General features: G+C 42.2%; 1 protein-coding gene across 7 annotated transcripts in view; it reads right to left on the bottom strand.

Moving 5' to 3' along the window:
- Nucleotides 1–21,187, bottom strand: part of ANKRD6 (ankyrin repeat domain 6) — a 69,495-nt gene that overhangs the window by 8,544 nt on the left and 39,764 nt on the right. For 3 of the 7 annotated variants that reach the window (XM_088667206.1, XM_088667207.1, XM_088667208.1), the window contains exons 3-13: nucleotides 14,456–14,554; nucleotides 12,237–12,414; nucleotides 8,923–9,021; nucleotides 7,660–7,758; nucleotides 6,085–6,183; nucleotides 4,720–4,818; nucleotides 3,066–3,164; nucleotides 2,838–2,915; nucleotides 2,367–2,471; nucleotides 1,921–2,058; nucleotides 559–735 (exon numbers count right to left, since the gene is read on the bottom strand). In XM_088667206.1, coding sequence (XP_088523332.1) covers nucleotides 559–735; nucleotides 1,921–2,058; nucleotides 2,367–2,471; nucleotides 2,838–2,915; nucleotides 3,066–3,164; nucleotides 4,720–4,818; nucleotides 6,085–6,183; nucleotides 7,660–7,758; nucleotides 8,923–9,021; nucleotides 12,237–12,414; nucleotides 14,456–14,553 — 1,269 coding nt within the window. In that variant the 5' untranslated portion in view covers nucleotide 14,554. Of the gene's footprint in view, nucleotides 1–558; nucleotides 736–1,920; nucleotides 2,059–2,366; nucleotides 2,472–2,837; nucleotides 2,916–3,065; nucleotides 3,165–4,719; nucleotides 4,819–6,084; nucleotides 6,184–7,659; nucleotides 7,759–8,922; nucleotides 9,022–12,236; nucleotides 12,489–14,455; nucleotides 14,555–21,187 lie in introns of all 7 variants that reach the window. The other 4 variants (XM_088667204.1, XM_088667205.1, XM_035109394.3 and 1 more) reach the window with 2 other exon arrangements.

The following is a 21,187-nucleotide window of genomic DNA, read 5'->3' as shown; positions in this document are numbered from 1 at the left end:
CTACGGTAGAACCACAGCATTTCCCATTGACTGCAGCTTAGAGGCTTCCAGTGTACGCTCCTTGAGCTCACACTGTTATGATCAGATCTCTGTGATGCTCTATTAAAGCTGTGCCAACACAGCTCTGTAGTCACTCCAGCTTCTTGTTAAAAACCTAAAACCAGGAAGTATCTTTAATCGGAAATGTAAGTGTGTTTGCTTGTAATCTTTCTAAATGAGGGTGGTGAACCTTTTTCAGGTCAAGGACTGCGCTACCTCGAGGTAGACATAGGGGCTTATGTACCAGAGGCAAAAGCAGGCAGAGCAATGGATGTGACACTTAACTTTGTACAGGCTACATTCCAGCCATAGGTTCCTACATTCACACAAACCCCTCCATCCTTCATTCAGGCAGAAAGGGGCTTCCGGGCTGGGGCAGCCCACAAAGGCAAAAGACCCACCCCAGGGTGTGAAAGTCAGAAAGTTAATACAGTATATTTAACTTTTAAATCCTTTTCTGTCCCCCACCCTCTGAAGAGTATACATGCCTGTCAATCCAATTACAAAGTGCATAGTTACCTGCATGATTTTTCCATCCTTTCCACGGTAAAGTGTATACAACTGGTAGGCTCTGAATTCATGGGGAGGTGGAGGAGATGCGCAGCGGCGCTTGCTCTTGCGTTTTGGCAAAATCTGCTGTGGGTTAGGAGGCACTTGCTGATCAGCTGGTGATGTGGGTTCAGAGAGCGCCAAAACCTGATTTGTTTTTAAAAATACACATAGCATTTTTTAAAAACCTATTCCAGCACATTCATTCTCCATGAGTGCAAATGTAACAAACTTATCTATTGGCATACAAAAAGCCCCCCTTTCCCTGCATTCCATAACAATGTCTAATTAAACTTTGCTGAGTCTACACAGATGAAACATTCCACATTCTTCAGGATCAGACTGTTTCACACAATAAAATTGTCAAAGTAACGTGACAAATGTTATCTCTCCTATTACATTTGCTACCACTGCCCAATTTAAATAATGAAATGCATTGGCGCAAATGTGGCCGCCATATGGACTTGTTTTCATTCATTCAAATCAATATTCCTGTTTGCTGCTCATCAGGCTCTGCAAAATGTTTTGGAAAACTGCTTGAACCACAACATGCCATGAACTTGTGCTTCTGTTAAATGCATTCAGCACCCACTATCTGCCTAGATTTCAACACACATAAAAGAACAATTGGCCCCAAGAATACCTTTCTGTGAATAAAAGGGCTTCTTCCATTTGCAAAAAGGCCTCTGATCCAGTGGAGGGCCCCACTGCAGGAAGGGATTGAGGCAATTTCCCCCAGTTCCCCTTTCCCCCTCCAGTGTCACTTTTAATAACTCTGTTCCAGAGGATCCCTTGACCTTCCAGAGCAGGAACCCTGGGAAATGAATCAGTAAAGGTTGCCTCCACCTCTTTCTTCTGTGGAGCATCCTTTGAGCAGCAGTCTGCTCATGTGAAGTTTGGACCCAAACCACCTCCCCATGGTCAAGAGCAGGAGCAGCTATCCTTTTAAGGCTGTGTGCTGCAATCACCCATGGGAGGGAGGAACATGTCAAAGTGGCCCTCCAGGCCTCTCACTTGGCATGAGGGATTCACAGAAGCTGGTGATATTAGCAGCAGCAGCAGCAGCAGCAACTACTACTACTACTACTACTGCACTTTTTTTAAAGCAAATTGAGACACAGAAAGCTGTGGGGCCCATTGTTCCCCTCAGGCTGAAGGTCAGCTATCCCATGGCCCATTCTCTTTGAAACTATAGAAAAGATGATGATGTCTCTGACACAGGGCACCAAAAGTAGGCATGTTTTAGAAAGCCTGCCCATGAATGGAAGGAGATGAGAGAAACCGCCTGGATTAAGAGTGCTCCTCCCACTGTCATTCTGCATCTGCTGGTACCTTTTCTCTTGGTTTCTTCTTTTTATTCTTCCTCCCTCTGAGCTCTGATAAAGGCAACTGTGCTTCCTCTTTCATGTCACCTCTCCCCTGAAGGGCCTGGTCACTGCTGTGAGTGTCATCAGCAGCCGAGGCACTGCCCTGTTTCAAAATAAAAGCACACACAGGCAAGGGGGATAGAGATCCTGATCTTTGCTCTCTGATAAATTATCACATTCAGTCCTGAGCACACAGTTCTCCAAATTCCAAACAGAGCAGCAGCAGCAACTGAAGAGGGATTACCCGGGTTGCAATGCAGGTACTAATTATTTTCCTCCAGGTGCTTACAGCACAGCAGCGCAAAAAATGAAACTCTCATGGCAGATGGGGAAAAAATACTTTCAAGAGGTGGGGGACTCCAGCACTCAGACCACATTCCTTGCCATCACTACATAGAAATCTGGCTGTACCTTGCTTTGCACCACTTCATCTCTTGGTACAGACTGAGCACGCCGTTCCTCTTTCAGTCTTTCCCTCCTCTTCCTCAGGCTCCTTCCATGATTAAAGCGCAAGACCTGCATGTAGCAACATTTCAAGTTAACACCATCGTTACCCAGCCATCCTGGTCCAATTACAGAAAGGGATGCTTTAAAATATCTGCCTGGTTCCTAGAGTGTAGCAGCAGCAAAGTAAATTCTGCAATGGGCAGAGAACGTAGTATTTGAACCAAATGCACCAACAACTACAGCACACAGCATACAATACATTAGACACAACACACCCCACTTGCTTATGCATGCGAGAATGAGTATCATCAAGTCTTGTCTTTGTCAGCATCTGGAACACATCCACCTCACTAGTGTGTGAGACATTTATTCCAGAGCAGTTTTGTAGAATGATGCTTCTGAGTCGATCATTAATGAACTGTATTCATAATGTACCTGTGGGGCTTTAGTGAGCAGAAGAGCAACCTCAGGGTTGTCATGTTCTCTGGCAACTTCTAGCGGGGTCTGACCAGCCTGCAAGAGAAAAGGATAACACGATTCTCTCTAAATGACATTTTAGAAATTAAAAGAACCACTGCTTTCGTCAATGCTGTCCTGTCAGCCAACACTCAGGAAAAAATAACTAGAAACAGTAAGAATAAGAATAAGGACTTCAGTGCTTACATTGTTAACGGCTGTACCATCAGCTCCTGCTTCCAACAACAGTTTGACCACCTTCTTATGATTCAGAGCAGCAGCTACATGAAGTGCTGTATCGCCAGCCTAGAGGTTAAGAAAGCAGAATGAAACATGCCCTGCCTTGAGGTCCAGACAAACAGCACCATCTTGTGCCACCCAAAAGGAGGGTGCACATTTTGTATTACCATATTGTTGAGTCATTCTAGCAGGTTGGTTGGTTGGTTGGTTGGATACCAACCAACCAACCTTTCTGCCAGAGGACCCAAGGCAGCTCACAGCATAAATTAGAACAGAAACAACTAAAATGCACAATAAATAGGATTTTTAAAAAATAAAGAAATAGCCCTATTAAAAAGAGCAGTGAAAATATGTAAAGCCAATTAAAAGCACCCACACCCACAAATGTATCCCCCAGTATATTGGCTTTGAGACTTGTCACACATTAAAATATTGAGTTACACTGAAATGCTAAAGGATCCAATGGATGCCACAGCCAACACTTGTCACTGAGCTTGTTCCACAGCATCTTAAATTCCTTTGGACAATCCAGTCAGCAGTGCAACTAGGGTTGCATCTTGGACCCAAATTCCAGAGCCCTGCAGACCAGAAGGTCCCAAAGGAACACCTAGAGAATGGCAGATGATGGAGGCAAGTGCAAACAGGATGAGCATCAATGTACCTCCAAGGCTCATGCTAGTCACCACAGCTTCTTTCCTTTCTTATTTCTAATACAATATTTTTATCATGAGGCAGCTGACTAGCCAGGTACATGGCTACAGGTGCTCATTTTATTATTTTTACTTTTGAAGTATATTTTTCTACAATGTTCTGAAGTAGATGTGTTTAACAACAAGACAGTACAGTGGTACCTCGCAAGACAAATGCCCTGCAAGACAAATTTTTCGCAAGACGAATGTGTCTTGCAATCCGATGGTGACTCGCAAGACTAATTTATTTTGCGAAAAATTAATCTTGCGAATCGCGGTTTCCCATAGGAATGCATTGAAATTTAATTAATGTGTTCCTATGGGCAAAAAAAGAAATTTCAATGCATTCCTATGGGAAACCGCGATTCGCAAGATGAATTTTTCGCAAAACGAATTGACTCACGGAACGAATTTAATTCGTCTTGCCAGGCACCACTGTAGAAGCAAACTTCATTTTAGTCTTATAGTCATTATGGTGTTGTGACTTAAATCAGTGATTCCCAAACCACTTGAAAATTGCTGAAGATCTTGGTGGAACACTTAATGATCTTTCTGCTGGTTGCAGTATTTGCAGTGAGTTGTGCTAGATGCCATGGAATGAGTCTTGGCAGGAGCATAGAATCATCAACGTTGCAGCTTTTCATTGACCAGATATAAAATAAATAAATAAAGTACAGATAAGAAATGTAAATGCAAAAACATGCTCTGATGTGACAAGCTAAGGACACACCATTTCTTTAAGGCAATTCTTGATGCCAAAATAATACCTATAATATAGCAGCACTTTAATTAAAAGGGGAATAATTTCAAAAGCTTTCTCCATAGTTCAGAGAACAACAGCCACCTCTTTTGTTCTAAATACAGGAATCAGATTATACTTTGAAAGCCTTATAGAAAATGGAGCGTAGTGGCAATGAAGTTCATGCACTGACCTGGTTTTTTTCATGGACAGAACAGAAAGCACTGAGGAGCACCCTAATGATGGGCAAATGATTATATCGAGCTGCGACATGCAAACACGTGTCTCCTGCCTAAAAATAAGGGAGGCAAATCACAGTAAGAAAGTTAACATGATGCCTTAACACATTAAAGTTGTGGTTCTGTGGAGTAAGCCTCACTGGACGCAGGGAGGAAATATACATCTGGGTAAACATGCAGGGGCAAGTGCTGTACACTGGAAATCTGGGTAACCACATGGAGCAGTTATGCTTCTTTTCCTTCAATATCCATGGCCCATTTACTTGGTAACTATACTTATAATTTGCAAATGTGAGGCCACCTTTTGTAGGTCAAGGGCCACATTCTTTCAGGGGAAACTCTTGGGGGCCTCATGCAAGTTGTAAGTGCAGCCAGAATGACAGGTGGGAGCAGAGAGACCTGCTCTGGATTAACTAATCTGGAATAAAGGGTAAAGATAAAGGACCCCTGACAGCTAAGTCCAGTCATGAATGACTCTGGGGTTGCGGCGCTCATCTCGCTTTACTGGCCGAGGGAGCCGGCGTACAGCCTCCAGGTCATGTGGCCGCTTCTGGCGAACCAGAGCAGCGCACGGAAACGCTGTTTACCTTCCTGTCGGAGCAGTGCCTATTTATCTACTTACACTCTGACATGCTTTTGAACTGCTAGGTTGGCAGGAGCTGGGACCAAGCAACGGGAGCTCACCCCGTCACAGGGATTTGAACCGCCGACCTCCTGATTGGCAAGCCCTAGGCTCAGTAGTTTAGACCACAGCGCCACCCGCGTCCCATGGAATAAAGACTACCCTTCGTTAATTTTCACCTTGGTGACCCACCCTAATGTGGGTCTAGTCAGAAATAAGCTCCACTGGTTTTGATGGGGTTATACATATGCAGATAATTATACAGATGATGGGGTGTTTTTTTAGGTACAACACAATTGCTATCTTGGCAAACAAACAACAGTAATTCTTTCTGACTCTAGTATGCTCTGCACTTGATTGAAAAATGGAGGAACAAAACGCAGGAAGAAACTGATGGCAGAGAGAAATGGGGCAGTTTCACGAGGCATCATTAATATGAGGTTGGGGTGCAAGCTGCCCTGCTGCTTTTATAAAATGTTTTTCTGCCTTTATTAGGTTGATTGCAAATTTGCTCCTTTCCTGTTAAAATGTACATGTTTTTAAACCTTCAGAAAACTCATTCAATTGATAATTTGGAATGGGACTGGCCACAATACTCATATGCAAGCAATGTCACATTATTATTTTCCCACTCAAATACTGCATTTGAGGGTTTTTCTCTATCAAATCTGCAGATATATATTTTGGTAACACTCACATTATTTTTTATATCAGCCCGAGAGCCTCCAAGCAGCAGGACCCGAACACTTTCGGAATGACTGTTTTGGCAGGCCAGGTGTAGTGGTGTGTTGCCTGCCTTAGGAAAGAGATGGGGGGAAACACAACAGTCACCTTTATAAAAGAGCAAGAAACCATCTCACACCATTTCTTATAATCCTGTTAGAACACCTATATAGAACTTTGTTATAAATTTTGGTAGTTTGTCCTTTGGCATTAAAATTAAATCAGCTGTTAAAACAACATCAGTTCTCTTTTTTTACCTGCTGTTTGATAATGTCTTTTGCTATAAATAAACTTAATTTCCTGAGTTCAAACCAAGGGTGCTCTTGTTCATTTAAAATTTCTCTGATTTCTTTTTTTTTTGGCCATTATAATAGAACTCCCTAACCCTGTATAATTCCAGTTTATTGGCTACTTTTCAAAAAAACAAAAAACAACTGGGTTCTGTTCTTGTTATAGAAAAGCGGAGCATACATGGGGGAGGGGAAGTAAATGGGAACTGGATAAGAATCACTTGTTTCCATCTAGATTTGAAAAGTATGATTGTAGTTTTTAAGAAGGGACTTTGTGCCCATTTTAAGTCCTTAAGATGTGTCTTAAGGAAAATGGCTGCCACTACCAGGATTTCGTCTTTACACTAACCCACATTTTAACATTTTGTTTTAGTAATGTCATAATTTATCTTAAGTGATTTGCTTCAGGGATACCCTATGAACCTTCACCTTTTTGCTTGTTTGATTTGTGATCTCTCTCTCTCACACACACACACACAAAACACCTAGTAACTTTTTCCAAGAGTGTTCTGAAAGATTTGCCAACCCAGAAGAACAGCATGAAAGGTGGCACAATTAGCAAAAGTCACCTCCCTCCTTTCTGCTGGTGGGAGTTTCCACTGAGTGGAATTATGCAAAAGGAAACACTCTTGCTGATTTAGAAAAAGACAGGATCCAACCTTTTGCTGTGTCCCCCCCCCCAGTCCTCTCTGCAAAACGTTCCTCAAAACATAATATAGACGAGAGAAGAAAGAACACCTGAGTCTCTCTCAAAAGTTTGCAACAAGAGCTTATCCTAGTGTCTGAAAGTCTCATGGAAGACAAGCTGCTTCCCCTCAGTTTTGCCATTCATGTGCCTGGCTTTCTTGTTTCTGATAAACGGGGGTTTTTAATTGACATTTTCTTGTTTGTTCAATTCATTTTCACACGCTTCTGCAATGATTAGGATGCTAGAAGCACTTTGATAGTTCTTCAGCCATAATTAATGCAACATTCACTCCCAACAGCGCTCTGTGTGTGTGTGTGTGTGTGTGTGTGTGTGTGTGTGTGTGTGTGAACTGTCAGAATACAAGTTTTCCCTCAAAGAGAATAATCAAGGCATAGTCCATCTTAAATTAAATGGAAGAGTGTTGCCAAGAAAAGGCACAGCCATTTATCCAGAAATGCCTCTGCTGGAAACTACTGTTGAGGAAAAACTCCCATTTAAAAATTAGTTATTCTTTTCTTTTCCTTTTTTTTAAAGAGCAGCACTTGAATGCTCCTTTCTGCATGCATCTCACCTTGTTTCTGGCAAGAACGTTTGCCCCTCCTTTAACAAGCAGTTTGGCAGACTGGCTGAATCCATGCCAAGAGGCTTCATGGAGAGCTGTGTTCCCATCCTGAAGGCAAAAGAAAATTAGCAGTTTAGAGTACCGTGTCCATATAGAGAAAATACTGCATACACCCGGAGGTGCTATTTATAATTCTATTTGGATGCCATGTTAAATGACTGAAGAATTACTATTTGCAGACCATGGGAATTCACATACTCATTACCACACTCCCCCCCCCTTTTTAAGGAAGTAGAACCCTCCTGGTCTCAATCTTTGTTAACCCAGCATCAGCATCAGCTCAGCATCAACATTTAATTTTTAATTTACCTGAGGGTAACCAGGGTTTTAAGTACACTAGAAACCATAGCTAGGTGCAATCCCTGGTTAGCATTTACTATGATAAACATCAGTGTCAATGCAGCCTTTAACCATGGTTAAGCTAAGCAGGAAAAAATGTGTAAAGGAAGGAGCAGGGCTAGGGCTAAGGTTCATCCCTAAAACAGTTACATCTAAGAACATAGGAAGAGCCTGCTGGATCAAACCACTGGCCCATCTTGTCCAGCACCTTGTTCTCACAGGGGCAGAACAGTTGCCTGCGAGAAACCAGCAAGCAAAATTTGAGCACAAGAGCACTCTCTCCCCTCTTGTGGTTTCCAGCAACGGTAGCAGTCCTGGGTGGGTTTCCTCAAAACAATGTAGTAATCAGCTCAGAGCATCCTACTACTGTACTTGAAGGGAAATGATCCAGTTGGACCCTGCAGGTGCCCATCATATGTATAAAGCACATCCAATGCAAATTTAAAGCACTTGGCTGGTGCTTCCCCCTCACAGAGCTGTGGTTCCCAACCAACTACAGTTCCCAGGTTTCTTTAGGGGAAGTCATGTGCTTTGAGTTTATGTGGATCTGTAGCCCACTGCCACTTGAATACAACAAAAAGGGAAACATTAGTAACTAGTACAAAGATTAAGGAAGTTTTCGTAAGTATTGTATTTACAGTGATGCTGCTGTGCATGCATGTTGCCGTATGCTGTGTTGTTTTGACTGATATTTACTCATGAAAAACCAAAGTTTACCAATTCAATACAGATATGTATTTTCAAGAGCTCGTAATTGTGTTGTGTTATTCTGCATTATATTTATTTCCTCTACAGCAAATGACACAAACAAGTTGGAGAGAGCATCCTTCAGAGACGACAGAGAAAGAGAATAAACACAAAACTGGCAATAACCTTGTCTTGTCTGTCCAAAGCACAGCCTTCGCGGATAAGAGCTGCTATTACGTCTACGTTCCCTACGACGGTCGCTCGATGCAAAGCTGTCTGGTCACCCTGCAAAGAGTACCCATTATTTACTAACACATTTTATTTCAAATCTACATCAACATACATGCATTTCAATTAGCAGCATCAAAACATCCTGTCCCCATAAACAGCAACATACACAGTGCTACTACTGTATGAGTTTAAGAGCAAGCCACACTCTGGTTTCCAAATTCTACAGAATGTTCACACTGTGCAACATTACACTGGTCTAGCTATTAGCAGACAACCCAAGCAATTAGGCCACTTCACCTGTTACGCTTTTCCTACACAGAAAGAATTCCCATTTAGAAAAAGAAGAACATGAAACTTAAGTGAGGGTTGTTGTCACGTGTAGAGTTTTGCAGCATGAAAACTAATGCGCTGGCAACAGTATGTGGTGAGCCACAGAGGTTATCATGCTCTGCCCGCCCACCCACCCCATCATTTTCCTTATAGAAGCATTACATGACATAACCATTTACTGCTGGTAGCTTATGATTCTGAAAGTCATAGCCCACTCCAATACACACTGCTTACAAATCATGGGCCTCACCATATGTCCTCCCTAGCAAACTTCTACCTAGCACTATGTATCACCAGATCAGCAGATTAGCTGACTCAGGATCACTCAAGTAGCTCTGAGTGTTCCTCAATCATCTAGTTCAGGGGTCCCCAGACTACGGCCCCCGGGCCGGATGCGGCCCAATTAGCCTCCCAATCCTGCCCGCGACGACCACCGCCCGCTCTTACGGAGCGCAGTGCGGCGGCGATCTTCAAAATCGGCAAATCGGCGAAAATCCTTTGTGCGCATGCGTATGGGCCTCTCCCGACCCAGAAGAGGTCATTTCCGATGCACTTCCGGGTCGGGGGAGGCCCATAGGCATGCGCACAAGCGATTTTCGGCGTTTTTCCGACCGTGTGCGTGTGCGCATGCGCACAGGCGCGCACTCCCCCGCCCTCCGGCCCGCCGCGTGGTCGGCGCGGCGGGCACCGGCCCGGAGCCCGGTAAGTCTGGGGACCCCTGATCTAGTTCTTTCAGATGGAACAAAACCAGGCAAAGTTCAGCAAACTGACAGCAATTTGACTGACGTTTGCAACATCCGTTGATATCTAGATAGCCCAATGAACAATGCAGTTACAAAGGCTGCATGTTTGACTGGTCAACTATTTGTATGTGTGGTGTGTGTGTGTTTTTAAGCCTTATGCAGCCAGTGGGACTGTGTTGCTCTCCTGGCTTGCCAACGGCATGTATCATGGCCTGGAGAAAGGGAGAGGCAGCAGGGAGCTTGGCACAGTGAAGGTGTAGCATCACAGCTCCCAGCACTGCACCCACAACATGCCAGTTTCCCCACTGCCTTGCCCTCCCTCTTGGTAACCAACAGCAACACACACCTGCTGGCCACTACTGGGGCTTATATTTGATGAAGAGGAAGAAACAGGCCATGATCCTTGGCTGAGCATTATATCAGAACTAGGGGTGATGGTTTGTTTCATTCGCAACAAACCATACAATCTGTCACTAATATTTGCCCTTGGGAAACAAACCACATCCCATGGATCAGACATTAACGCTAAATCAGGGGTGTTGATTGTTTTGCCCCACCATTAGTAGGGAGATGAACAGCACAGGAAAACCTTTTCATGGTGCACCATTAGGGTTACTGTGACATACAAACTGGGTCAACGCATGTTCAAACCACATCCACTATTCCTAGAAGCTATGTCTGTTTTCAGTCTAAATAAAGAAGCTGGAATGTAAGTTGAGTGGCTCCACGCAATGCCTAGCCAGCAGCAAAGTGGTTATGTGACAGTTTGCAATTTGACCCATTGTGAAGCTGTTGGGGAAAGTACAGAAAATATCTTCAGATAGCAGCAGGAGACCATTTTATTTGTACAAACATTTCAAGGAACACAGCGTTCTTTGAGCGGCATGTTCAGATGCTATTTTCTTTCAAGTACTATGCAATGTTTTTTTAAAAAAAAGGCCAAATTATAAAAGATCATAAAATCAAGCTACATTTTTCACTGGGATGTATGGGACTGAAATGAGCTACTATGATTTCCTGCAGCTCAAACCCAAAGCCTTCTAAATGGCACTGCTCAAGAGCCAGCTGTTGCAGATAGAATGGATTAAGCTGATGATTGTTTCATAACAAAAGACCCACTTGCTCACCCGCATGATAGATTTCTGTTGTAACAATTATTTTAATTAGATCAGAGTGACAGCAACAGGAAAAGCTAATGTAGTTCATTAAAGGACTTATTAAACATACTGGCATTTGAGGAAGACAACATCTGCTCTGGGAACCATTTCCCTCCAATTAAAAGAAATCTCAAGTCACAAACAGAAAGATGCATTTCCAGTGCAATAACAAAGAGAGTAATTGAAAGACAACCAACATCAAGGTAGAAAACTGTTTTATAAATAGTTGCCCAGGCCAGCTTGCTTTGGGCTATCAAAGTCATGTGTTCTGTTGTACATAAATCAGCTACATCAGTATATATCCACACAGGATAGCACATAAGCATGACTAGGAGTGAAGTGAGTATTTTCACTTGACACAAAAGAGTGCAACAGTGTTCTCAAAACATCATGGGAAATAATTAGAGTTCTGTTCCTCTCTTAGTCCTGACTGCATCATGTGCTACGGAGGATGAAGGTGGACAAATGAAGAGTACAGTGTTAATTGCTGTGTGCACCACCAAAAAATAAATGTCAAATTAGCCAAAACTAGCCAGTAAGAGCCACCTTTGAGGCACAGTACTCTATTAGCAAAAGGTATACCCGTCTACCCTCCATTATTTTCATGCAGAAACTATTTCTTAAGTGCAAGGTCATTCATAGCTGGCCAGTGACTTTTATGAGTCCAGAACTGTACAACAGATCAGGGATAGGGAATGCATTGAACAAGGGGTTGCTGGACCACAACTTCCATCATCCAGGCTAGCTGGGGTCAATGGAAGATGCGAGCTCAACAACACCTGGAGGGCCGCCTCTGCTTTAAATTTTGGCAATGCAAACAATTCCCAGGAAGCATTTCCTTTAAATATGGTAACCACAAAATAATTAGTGGGACTCTTGTGTGAAAAGGACACAGGTACGTAACCTTTTGGCAAAGCATCATTTTAAAAAAGCCAAACATGCAACCATGCACTTTTAAAGTAGCTCTGCCATGCCAGATGGCCAATCCAAATGGTACATGCAACTGTGTCGCAGAGAAGCTGAAGTTAACAGTTCTAACCTCCTTCTCTCTTTGCAATCTTCTAGGATCTTTTCTAGCCTTTCTCCTCTGTTTTTTCTTATCTTTTTCTTCCTCGACTTCTTTAACCAGGGCCACTTTTCCCTTGACTATTTCTGAGGTATGTGCTGTATGAACACTCATTGACCAATCAGAGATGGCATCAGGATTCCAATAAGGGCTTGCAGGATTAGCAGGGAGAAGGAAAGAGTTACTTCTTGGGGTTTCATACTCTACAGAGCTGGTCTCCACAGGCTGAAATTCATAATAATCCCATTCAAGGCCACTGGAGGTCATTCTTCAACTAATGATAAGGTCTTTTACAATATGTTAACGATCAACATCTGTAGAACATGAAGTCAGCATTTTAAATCCTCCACAACATTTTGAAGAGTTTCTTTATGCTATGCAACATTTGGCAAATGGAAAATTAATTGGGCAATTATGTATTTACTACATAGGATATAAAAACAATATAGTTATTGACTTTCACAGTTCACTGGAAAAAAACAGGACATAGGACAATATTTTTAAAGCTGAGAATATTTGCAATCCAGGAGGCCGCAGAACTATGTCTCTAAGTCCACATATGCAAGTTCTTTCTGGTGTAAAACAACCACTGTTGTCTAATTGCTGAGTGTTGCTACCAGGAATGAGGAGACCCAGCTTCAAATCCTCAATCAGTCATGAAGCTTAATGAGTGATTTTGGGCCAGTTACTGCCTCTCAGGTAGCCTGCTTCACAGGGTTGTTGTGATGATAAACTTGGGGAGGGAAAATCTTGTACACCACCTTGAACTCCTTGAAGGAAAGGTGGAATATAAATGCATTCAATCAATAAAAGAGGTACAAATATCTCAGGTGGGATGTAAATGGATTTTTAAAAATCCACAGTGACCCTGAGTGAAATCGAATGTTAGCCATACTCAGAGCAGATCCACTGAAAAACTTAATGAACTTAAGTCAAGCTCTGAATATAACCTACGGTAGTTACATACAACAATTGGATTTCATCTATGTTATCTACTAGCTGGAGGAAAGCTAAAGGAAGAGAGAATATGACTACTTCATCAAATGAATATACCCACTCTGTATAACTTGTACATCACGTGACTTTCAATATTAAAACCACTTTTCCCCCAGCTAGTAAAAGTTTGAGCGCAACAACAGTATTCATGCTGCACAGATTTTTTGAGAGTCAAATTCTGCCAAAAATTCTTTCAACGTTTCTTTTTTAATGTTAAGGCTGATCACAATATATTAGTTCAATGAATGGCAAAGAACCATCCACTAGGAGTACAAAAATAGAGTAATTTCCATGCCATAAAGCATTTTGGTTCCACTCATAAATGTCCTGAGCATTATAAATGCAAGCATTCTTGTCGTGGGTTTCACACCTCTGAATGGCATGAATGATGTGATGGTGGGGGGTGGTAAGAGTTTCCAGCTCTAAGAAAAGTGGAACCAAAAAGAACAGCAGTGAAAAAGATGAGTAAGGTTCAGGGGTGGGAATTCAGCTCCCTCAAAGCACTAATTTCACATGGAATGTTTGCAGATGTGAACATTCAGCACAGCTTAGCTCTGAGCTTCCTGGAAGAAGGACAGGCAATGTGAAATCTAATAACACTTGGTGCCTGTCCGACACAGTATTGAAAAACCTTTTACTTCTGTGAAAGGCAACATCCACGCTTTGTTTATGCTTAAAATTTGAAAAGGATCTGGCAAAACGATCCTTGCAGATTTTGAAAATATGCCCCAAGGCACTCATCTACAGGACCACTGTCTTTGACCATCCCAGTCACATGCAGTCATATAAAGCTATAAAATTAGGGTCCTTCCAGATAGGGGTTTATTGTGGAATCAATGCTTCTCCTGCATGCGGGGTTTTGCTGTTGTTGTTGTTTACAGTATCCATACAACTTTATCAGCATCAAAATGCCAACCTGTATCTCCCCCTCCCCACAACAACAATAATAAATAATAATAATAATGGTTCAGATTTACACTTTCTGTGTAAAATCCAATGTGGAGCAATAGCCTGTTTCCAATGAACCGCTTGCAATATTAAGCTGCCATCTGGAAGTACCCTTAGTAAACAAAGCAAACATCTGTTTTGAAAAAGAATCAGTCTCTAAAAGGAGACAACTTGTTGCAGTGTTCTTTGGACTGCTAACGCAGAGACAGAAGGGCTTCCCTGGTGTGAGAATGGTTAGAACTACTCACATCGTCCTGAAGATCCACATCACAGCCTGCTTTGAGCAAAATCTGGGCAACTCGGAGATGACCCTTATAAGCCGCAAGATGGAGAGGTGTCCTCCCATGCTGTAAAGCAGAAGGTAGCAATTGCTGAAATTTTTTAAAGCCAGTTGCTGGTACACAGCATGTTAGCAACCTTATTCGAAAGAGACATTCCTATTAAATAAATATTGCAACACTACCAACTATATGTACTTACAAATGTATGGCCACTCTTCATATTCATGTACCCGCACTTCTCTCTAGGAGTGCAGATGCTCCTAATTTCCATTGTTTTACCCACACTTTCATTTCCCACTAGAATTCCATTTTAGGCCAGCAAACCAACTCACTGTAGAAAGTGTTCCCTCTATAGAAGCAAGCAACTATAAATGCTGGCATATATGGAACAAACCAACCAGTATTAAGCAATGTGAAGTCCATTTATCTCAATTGAAGGGATTTAAGCAGGTGTTTAACTGTACGACAGAAAGCAATAGAACTCGAAGTGCAATCTGAAACATGTCTACTCTGAAGTAAATTCCAGAGTTCAATGGGACTTACAATAGGTTTGACTGTAAGAATATAGGATGAGTCCTGCTGGATCAGGCCAAGGACCCATCCAGTCCAGCACTCTGTTCTCACAGTGGCCAGCCAAATATCTATGGAAACCAAAAGCCCATCCCCACCCCTGCATTATCTGTTGTTTTCAGAAAATAATGAGTATAGAAGCAGGAAGTGCAGCTATCAAGATACACACTTTTTATTTAAATAAAACAAAAAGCCCACCAAGCAATCGTAAAAACATAAACAAAAGGCAGGAAGACCTTTTTTTAAAAAAAAAACTATCAACAGAACTAAATTAAGCCAGGAAAGGCTGGTAAAATAAAAGGTCTTCACTGCACCAAAAATGCAACAAAACAAGACATCAGATGGATCTCTCTGTGGAAACAATTCCATAATTGGGGCACCACGTGATGAACAATTTGGGATCATGAACTAATTGCAAAGTTAGATGTTTCTTGTAATTAGGGATATACTAATCAGCAGACTACCGGTAGCTAGTGGAACTAAACATCCACAGAAGTGACAATCAAATAATGTCCACCTGAACTCCAATTAAGTTTCACTGAATTACTGCTCAAAGTCCCCAAAATTATACTTTTTGTGGGGATAGGGGATATGTCCCTCTATCAACAAGGAGAGTGTTACATCAGAAAAAAGAGGGAAAAAAATAAGTAAAACCACGTCCGCCCATCAGTGCCTCATTTTCTGCCTCCACCGCCTTGGGTGGCCAGTTCTGTATTGCCAAAAAAAGAACACACCTCACCAAAAAAAAGAGGATATATCTTTGCAAAAATTGTGCATATGCTTGCATATATATGCACCTAGATGCACATTTCGAAAGAATCACTAGAAAGATAATAAATGTCACTATAGTGAGGAAGAAGCTACCCAGGGGGGATCTGTGTACCCGCTTAATTTGCTGCCTAGTTGCAACTTTAACCCTGCTCTCCCTTCTTATAGTTCCTTAACTTGAAACCACACTTGGATGGATTACTCTAAGAGAGAGTGGTCCTCTGCAGGACACATGGCCACCCTAACACAACCACCTTGGACAACAGAATTCCAACCAGCTCAACAGCCACTTCCAGTGGCAGCATATACATTACTCCCCGCAGCAAAGTTACACAGATCCCATAGGAAGATATATGGCATGGAACTACATCATGGGCTGGGACTTGTGACAACATCGTGATGTTGCCATCATCACCACTGATGATTGGCGACTACCTTGCATGAATATTATGGGGGCATAACATCATGACAGCAGTCACGAAATTAAAAGACGCCTGCTTCTTGGGAGAAAAGCAATGACAAACCTAGACAGCATCTTAAAAAGCAGAGACATCACCTTGCCAAGAAAGGTCCGTATAGTTAAAGCTATGGTTTTCCCAGTAGTGATGTATGGAAGTGAGAGCTGGACCATAAAGAAGGCTGATCGCCGAAGAATTGATGCTTTTGAATTCTGGTGCTGGAGGAGACTCTTGAGAGTCCCATGGACTGCAAGAAGATCAAACCTATCCATTCTGAAGGAAATCAGCCCTGAGTGCTCACTGGAAGGACAGATCCTGAAGCTGAGGCTCCAGTACTTTGGCCACCTCATGAGAAGAGAAGACTCCCTGGAAAGGACCCTGATGTTGGGAAAGATTGAGGGCACTAGGAGAAGGGGACGACAGAGGACGAGATGGTTGGACAGTGTTCTCGAAGCTACCAACATGAGTCTGACCAAACTGTGGGAGGAAGTGGAAGACAGGAGTGCCTGGCGTGCTCTGGTCCATGGGGTCATGAAGAGTCGGACACAACTAAACGACTAAATGACAACAACAACATCATGGCTGGCAGGTGTTGGCGGAGTTGCCAGGAATACTTGTAGGAGTGGCTGGCTGTGTACTATGTTATCTCTTGCCTCCACAAGCACTGTTTTGCTTTTTACTTTGGTGCTGGGAGTGCATAGGATTGTTACATTACATAATACTGTACTGGTATAAAGGCTGCCAGCATAGTGAGATCATAATTGTGGTCAGCCCACAGCAGGGTTTTGTTCTTGTTTTCTGCTTGTCTGTTTTTTACTGTCCGTGGCTGATCTAACTGCAGCTTTGAGATATATTTAAAGGGAAAAAAGCAAAACAAATCAGTCCTAAGGTATGATTGCCATTCTAGATATCATCATATGAAGACACACCAATGAGCAAAACAGATGTCCAGAATCCTCAGCTCTGTCAGAAGATGGTGAATGGAACCAATGCTTGAAATTAACAAATCATCACAATCTATTTATCCATCCACTCTTCCCCTAACAGATAGTAATGGAAAGAGTCCTGGAATTAAAGAGTAACAAGATGCTCTTGAAAAATGCAAGTGTGTCATTTAGTCAAAAGAATGCCTTGTCCAATGGGAGTCTTCTTCCTCCAGGACCCCATTTCAGATGACTTGGTCTAGTAAGGATACTAAGGTGGGTCTTTTTAATGGCAACCTCTCTTACGGTACCTGGCTAAACATTTCTTTTCGAAGGCATTTGATCAAGTTTGTAACAGAATTTTAATTTTAATCCCACTGTGATCTTCTATATTTGGACTATTTCCATTTAATTACATGGCTTACATGACTTCTGCCCTATAAAACAGAACATTCTTCCAATATGCTCTCAAACAGCTTTATTCCTGTGCATTTTGGTTTATTTCTCCAAAACTTTTTATTATAACTCACACTAATTTATTTGGTGTCTGCAGCACAACCCATCCCACCCCTCATTTCAAAAAGTCTCAGGCAATGTGTGAATCTATTAACAGTTCTTAAATTCAACAAACAGAAAGCTGTAGCTTTGATAGTCACATATACAAGTCTGATCTGATTCAAACAGGACCTTTTCAAAGGCTGTCATTAAAGTCAACAGCTGGTTGAAACCTTAGGAGTACATTTCCTTTTATTCTTCCCTGGAGAATAATATCCAGAATTTGACACTGCTTTCAGCTGACTACGTAGTAAGATGGTTCAAGTAATCTTTTGGCAATTTCACACGCACGCACCACAGAACTTGAATTGATAAATGATTCAGAGATGCAGAACGTAGATCATAAATATGAATTCAAACAAGTTTAGCCCTGTAGTTAATGTCGGCAATGTTTCATCCTATTAGGGCAAACAAAAAAGGACACATTTGCTGACTTCTACTTTTAACTATGGATTGTTATGACGACTCTCATTTTACATACCCATGTAAAAGAGGACATGTGGCAACCCTTCCCTCATATGCTGTGGGTCCACAAACAGTGGATACAGCAGGGTTTTCTATGACAATATGAACTTGCCATGCCAGAGTACACCATAGTCAGTAATAGTAATTCCCCAATAGTGCTTCTACACTTGATTGTGGGAGACTTATGTTACCAGAGCTGGCACAGCACTAACATTTGGCAACAAATCAGCACATGGCAAGTGAACATGGCTTATACTTTGAAGCTTACATCCAACCCAACTAACAAAACTTGGTTTTGCTGTATTCTGATGGATCACAAATATGCCTGTCTGACATGGAATTTTCAAAAGCACAATTGAAAATGTTAGGGCTCGATCCTGCTTCCCACTTGTCCCACAGCTTTCCCCTGGGAAATCCAACACTTTACCACTGAATCAGAGCAAATGTCAATTGCGTTTTCTACTTTGCTCCAATTCAGTGGTAAAGAGAGAGTTTTCCCAGGAGAAAGCAGCAGGACAAGCAGAAAATCGCTCAGACCGTTGCGTTCTAAGCACAGGACAAGCAAGAAGTGTGGACGAGCCCTTAGGATTTAGGGAGGAAAGACCTGTGACAGAAGGTACTTTTCAAAAAAATTAATTTTTAACCCTTCCAAATGGATAGTGGAAATGTGAATTCTGAAGTTTGCGGGGTGGGTGGGTGTGAAGTGGCACACAGCCAGCAATCTGTAATAAGGAGGTGAGGCTGTCGGAGAAAAGGAAGTAAAAAACATGGTGTTGTCTGCCTGCAGGGTCTAGAAAGAGATTTATACTCTACCACTAGCCAAGGGACCAGATAGTGAGGTCTTATCTAGGTGACAGAAACACTTTAAGAAAAAGAAAATTGTTTATGGCAGGCAGATGGAATGAAAGTGGTGGACATAACAGGTAGAAACAAAAGAAAGAGAGAGAAATGAATAATCGACATAACTGGAAAAAATTTGATTTACTTCCTCAAAAGCTCTAAAGCCAAGCAAGTTTATACATATTCTAGGAATACTGTATGGTTTTGGTTTTGCTTACTTGGTGTTGTGTCATATGTATAACCATGGCAAAGAGACTGAAGATCCTTTGCCTCAGCGTAAAATTCCACATATTGGGATGGTAATTAATTTTTCAATAAGGTGCAACCACCACCACCCCGCACACACCTGCACCCACGCACACAAATACATTTTTACAAATGCTATTGCGCACACACACAACACACGGGGTGCACAAGTTGTGTATACACCTATACAAAAATGTGAAGAATTACTTCTTACCATTATCTCTGTTAATTCACCCTAAGAGCCATTGCACGCACACAAATTATATGACCAAGTACACACAGTTGATTTGATATATGCAACGCCTTTTATCCTGCTGCTGCATAACATCACCATATCCACCACTTCTGCATGTCCTTTTCTAACTTCTTTTCCATGGCATTTACTTCTCCTCCACGGTCCTGCCAAAGTACACACTTCTAATCTCCAGCCAACACTTTGCTAAAACATGCAAATCACTTAACACATTTGTGGAAGACATTCCCTCCTTGTGTCTTAAAGAACATGGTGGGGGTGCTTGGTGGCCCATTAAGGATGCATTACAGAGAGCTTCTGAGATACAGAGGTCAGTTCAGTGTTTCTTGTTCAGTTATTTAAGTTCAGTTATCTCTACCTCTGCCTCTATAAATATGTCCTGTTCCTTCAAGACATGGAGCATCTCCACCCCAAACAATCGCCCCTGAACACTGGCATGGAAACAACCTATGTGATGAAGTGGCAGCGTGTATCAACCAGTGCTGAAGAAATAAGTTATGTTTTCTAATACAGTACATAAGAGCTTTCCAAACTTTTCTTGTTGGTGACCCACTTTTTAGACATGCATCATTTCGTGACACAGGAATTCAGTTTTGCTAGCAAACTGGAAGTTAAACTAACCCCTTTCCAGCCCCAGGAGGAGTGCAGGGAGCCTTCACCCGACACACAATTTGGAAAGCTCTGCAGTACATGCTGAGCCTTTCTATGTGTTACAGTAATGCATGGAATAGCCACCACGAGAAGGCTAGTAAGCTGACACTATATGACCACTGCAATGTGTAAGGTAAAGGTAAAGGGACACCAGACCATTAGGTCCTGTTGTGACCAACTCTGGGGTTGTGGCGCTCATCTCGCGTTATTGGCCGAGGGAGCCGGCGTATAGCTTCCATGTCATGTGGCCAGCATGACTAAGCCACTTCTGGAGAATCAGAGCAGCGCACAGAAACACCCTTTACCTCCCTGCTGTAGCGGTACCTATTTATCTACTTGCGCTTTGACGTGCTTTTGAACTGCTAGGTGGGCAGGAGCTGGGACTGAACAACGGGAGCTCACCCTGTCGCAGGGATTTGAACCACCGACCTTTTGATCGGCAAGCTCTAGGCTCTGTGGTTTAACCCACAGTGCCACCCGCATCCCAATGTGTAATGTGTAGACTGGCCCTAATTCAGGAATAGTTCCAACAACAACAGTGTTCAGAACAAGTTTAGGTATATGTCTGAACTTGCACGCGTTTTTTTAAAAAATTGTTACTGGACTTTGTATACTTGGATTTCTTTTTATTAAACAGAACTTGTCCAGATATATTGGCCTTCAGTCAAGAAAAAGGAAAACAGAAACCTCTTTCAATTCCAGCAAGCTGAGACAACTATATTATTAGACCATGAAAGACCACGTTAATTCATGTGTTGCTGCTTCAAGTAAACAAGAAATCAAAAATGCTGTTTTCTTCCTGTTTAAAGAGTTCTGTGTGTACTAGCCCGAATTCAGCATGATTTGAATACCTCCATAACTGTTCCACAGTTATATTCATTATCTTTAGCCAGTATAAGGAGTTTATTCTAAAATCTGTTCAAATATTGGAAGTCATATGCCCTCACGAACATTCACCCTCTACAGATGG

This window comes from Zootoca vivipara, chromosome 3 (assembly GCF_965207765.1).
Source record: "Zootoca vivipara chromosome 3, rZooViv2.hap1.1, whole genome shotgun sequence".
Lineage (NCBI taxonomy): Eukaryota > Metazoa > Chordata > Lepidosauria > Squamata > Lacertidae > Zootoca > Zootoca vivipara.
Note: the sequence above shows the minus strand (reverse complement) of the source record. Positions and strands in the feature narration are given on the sequence as shown.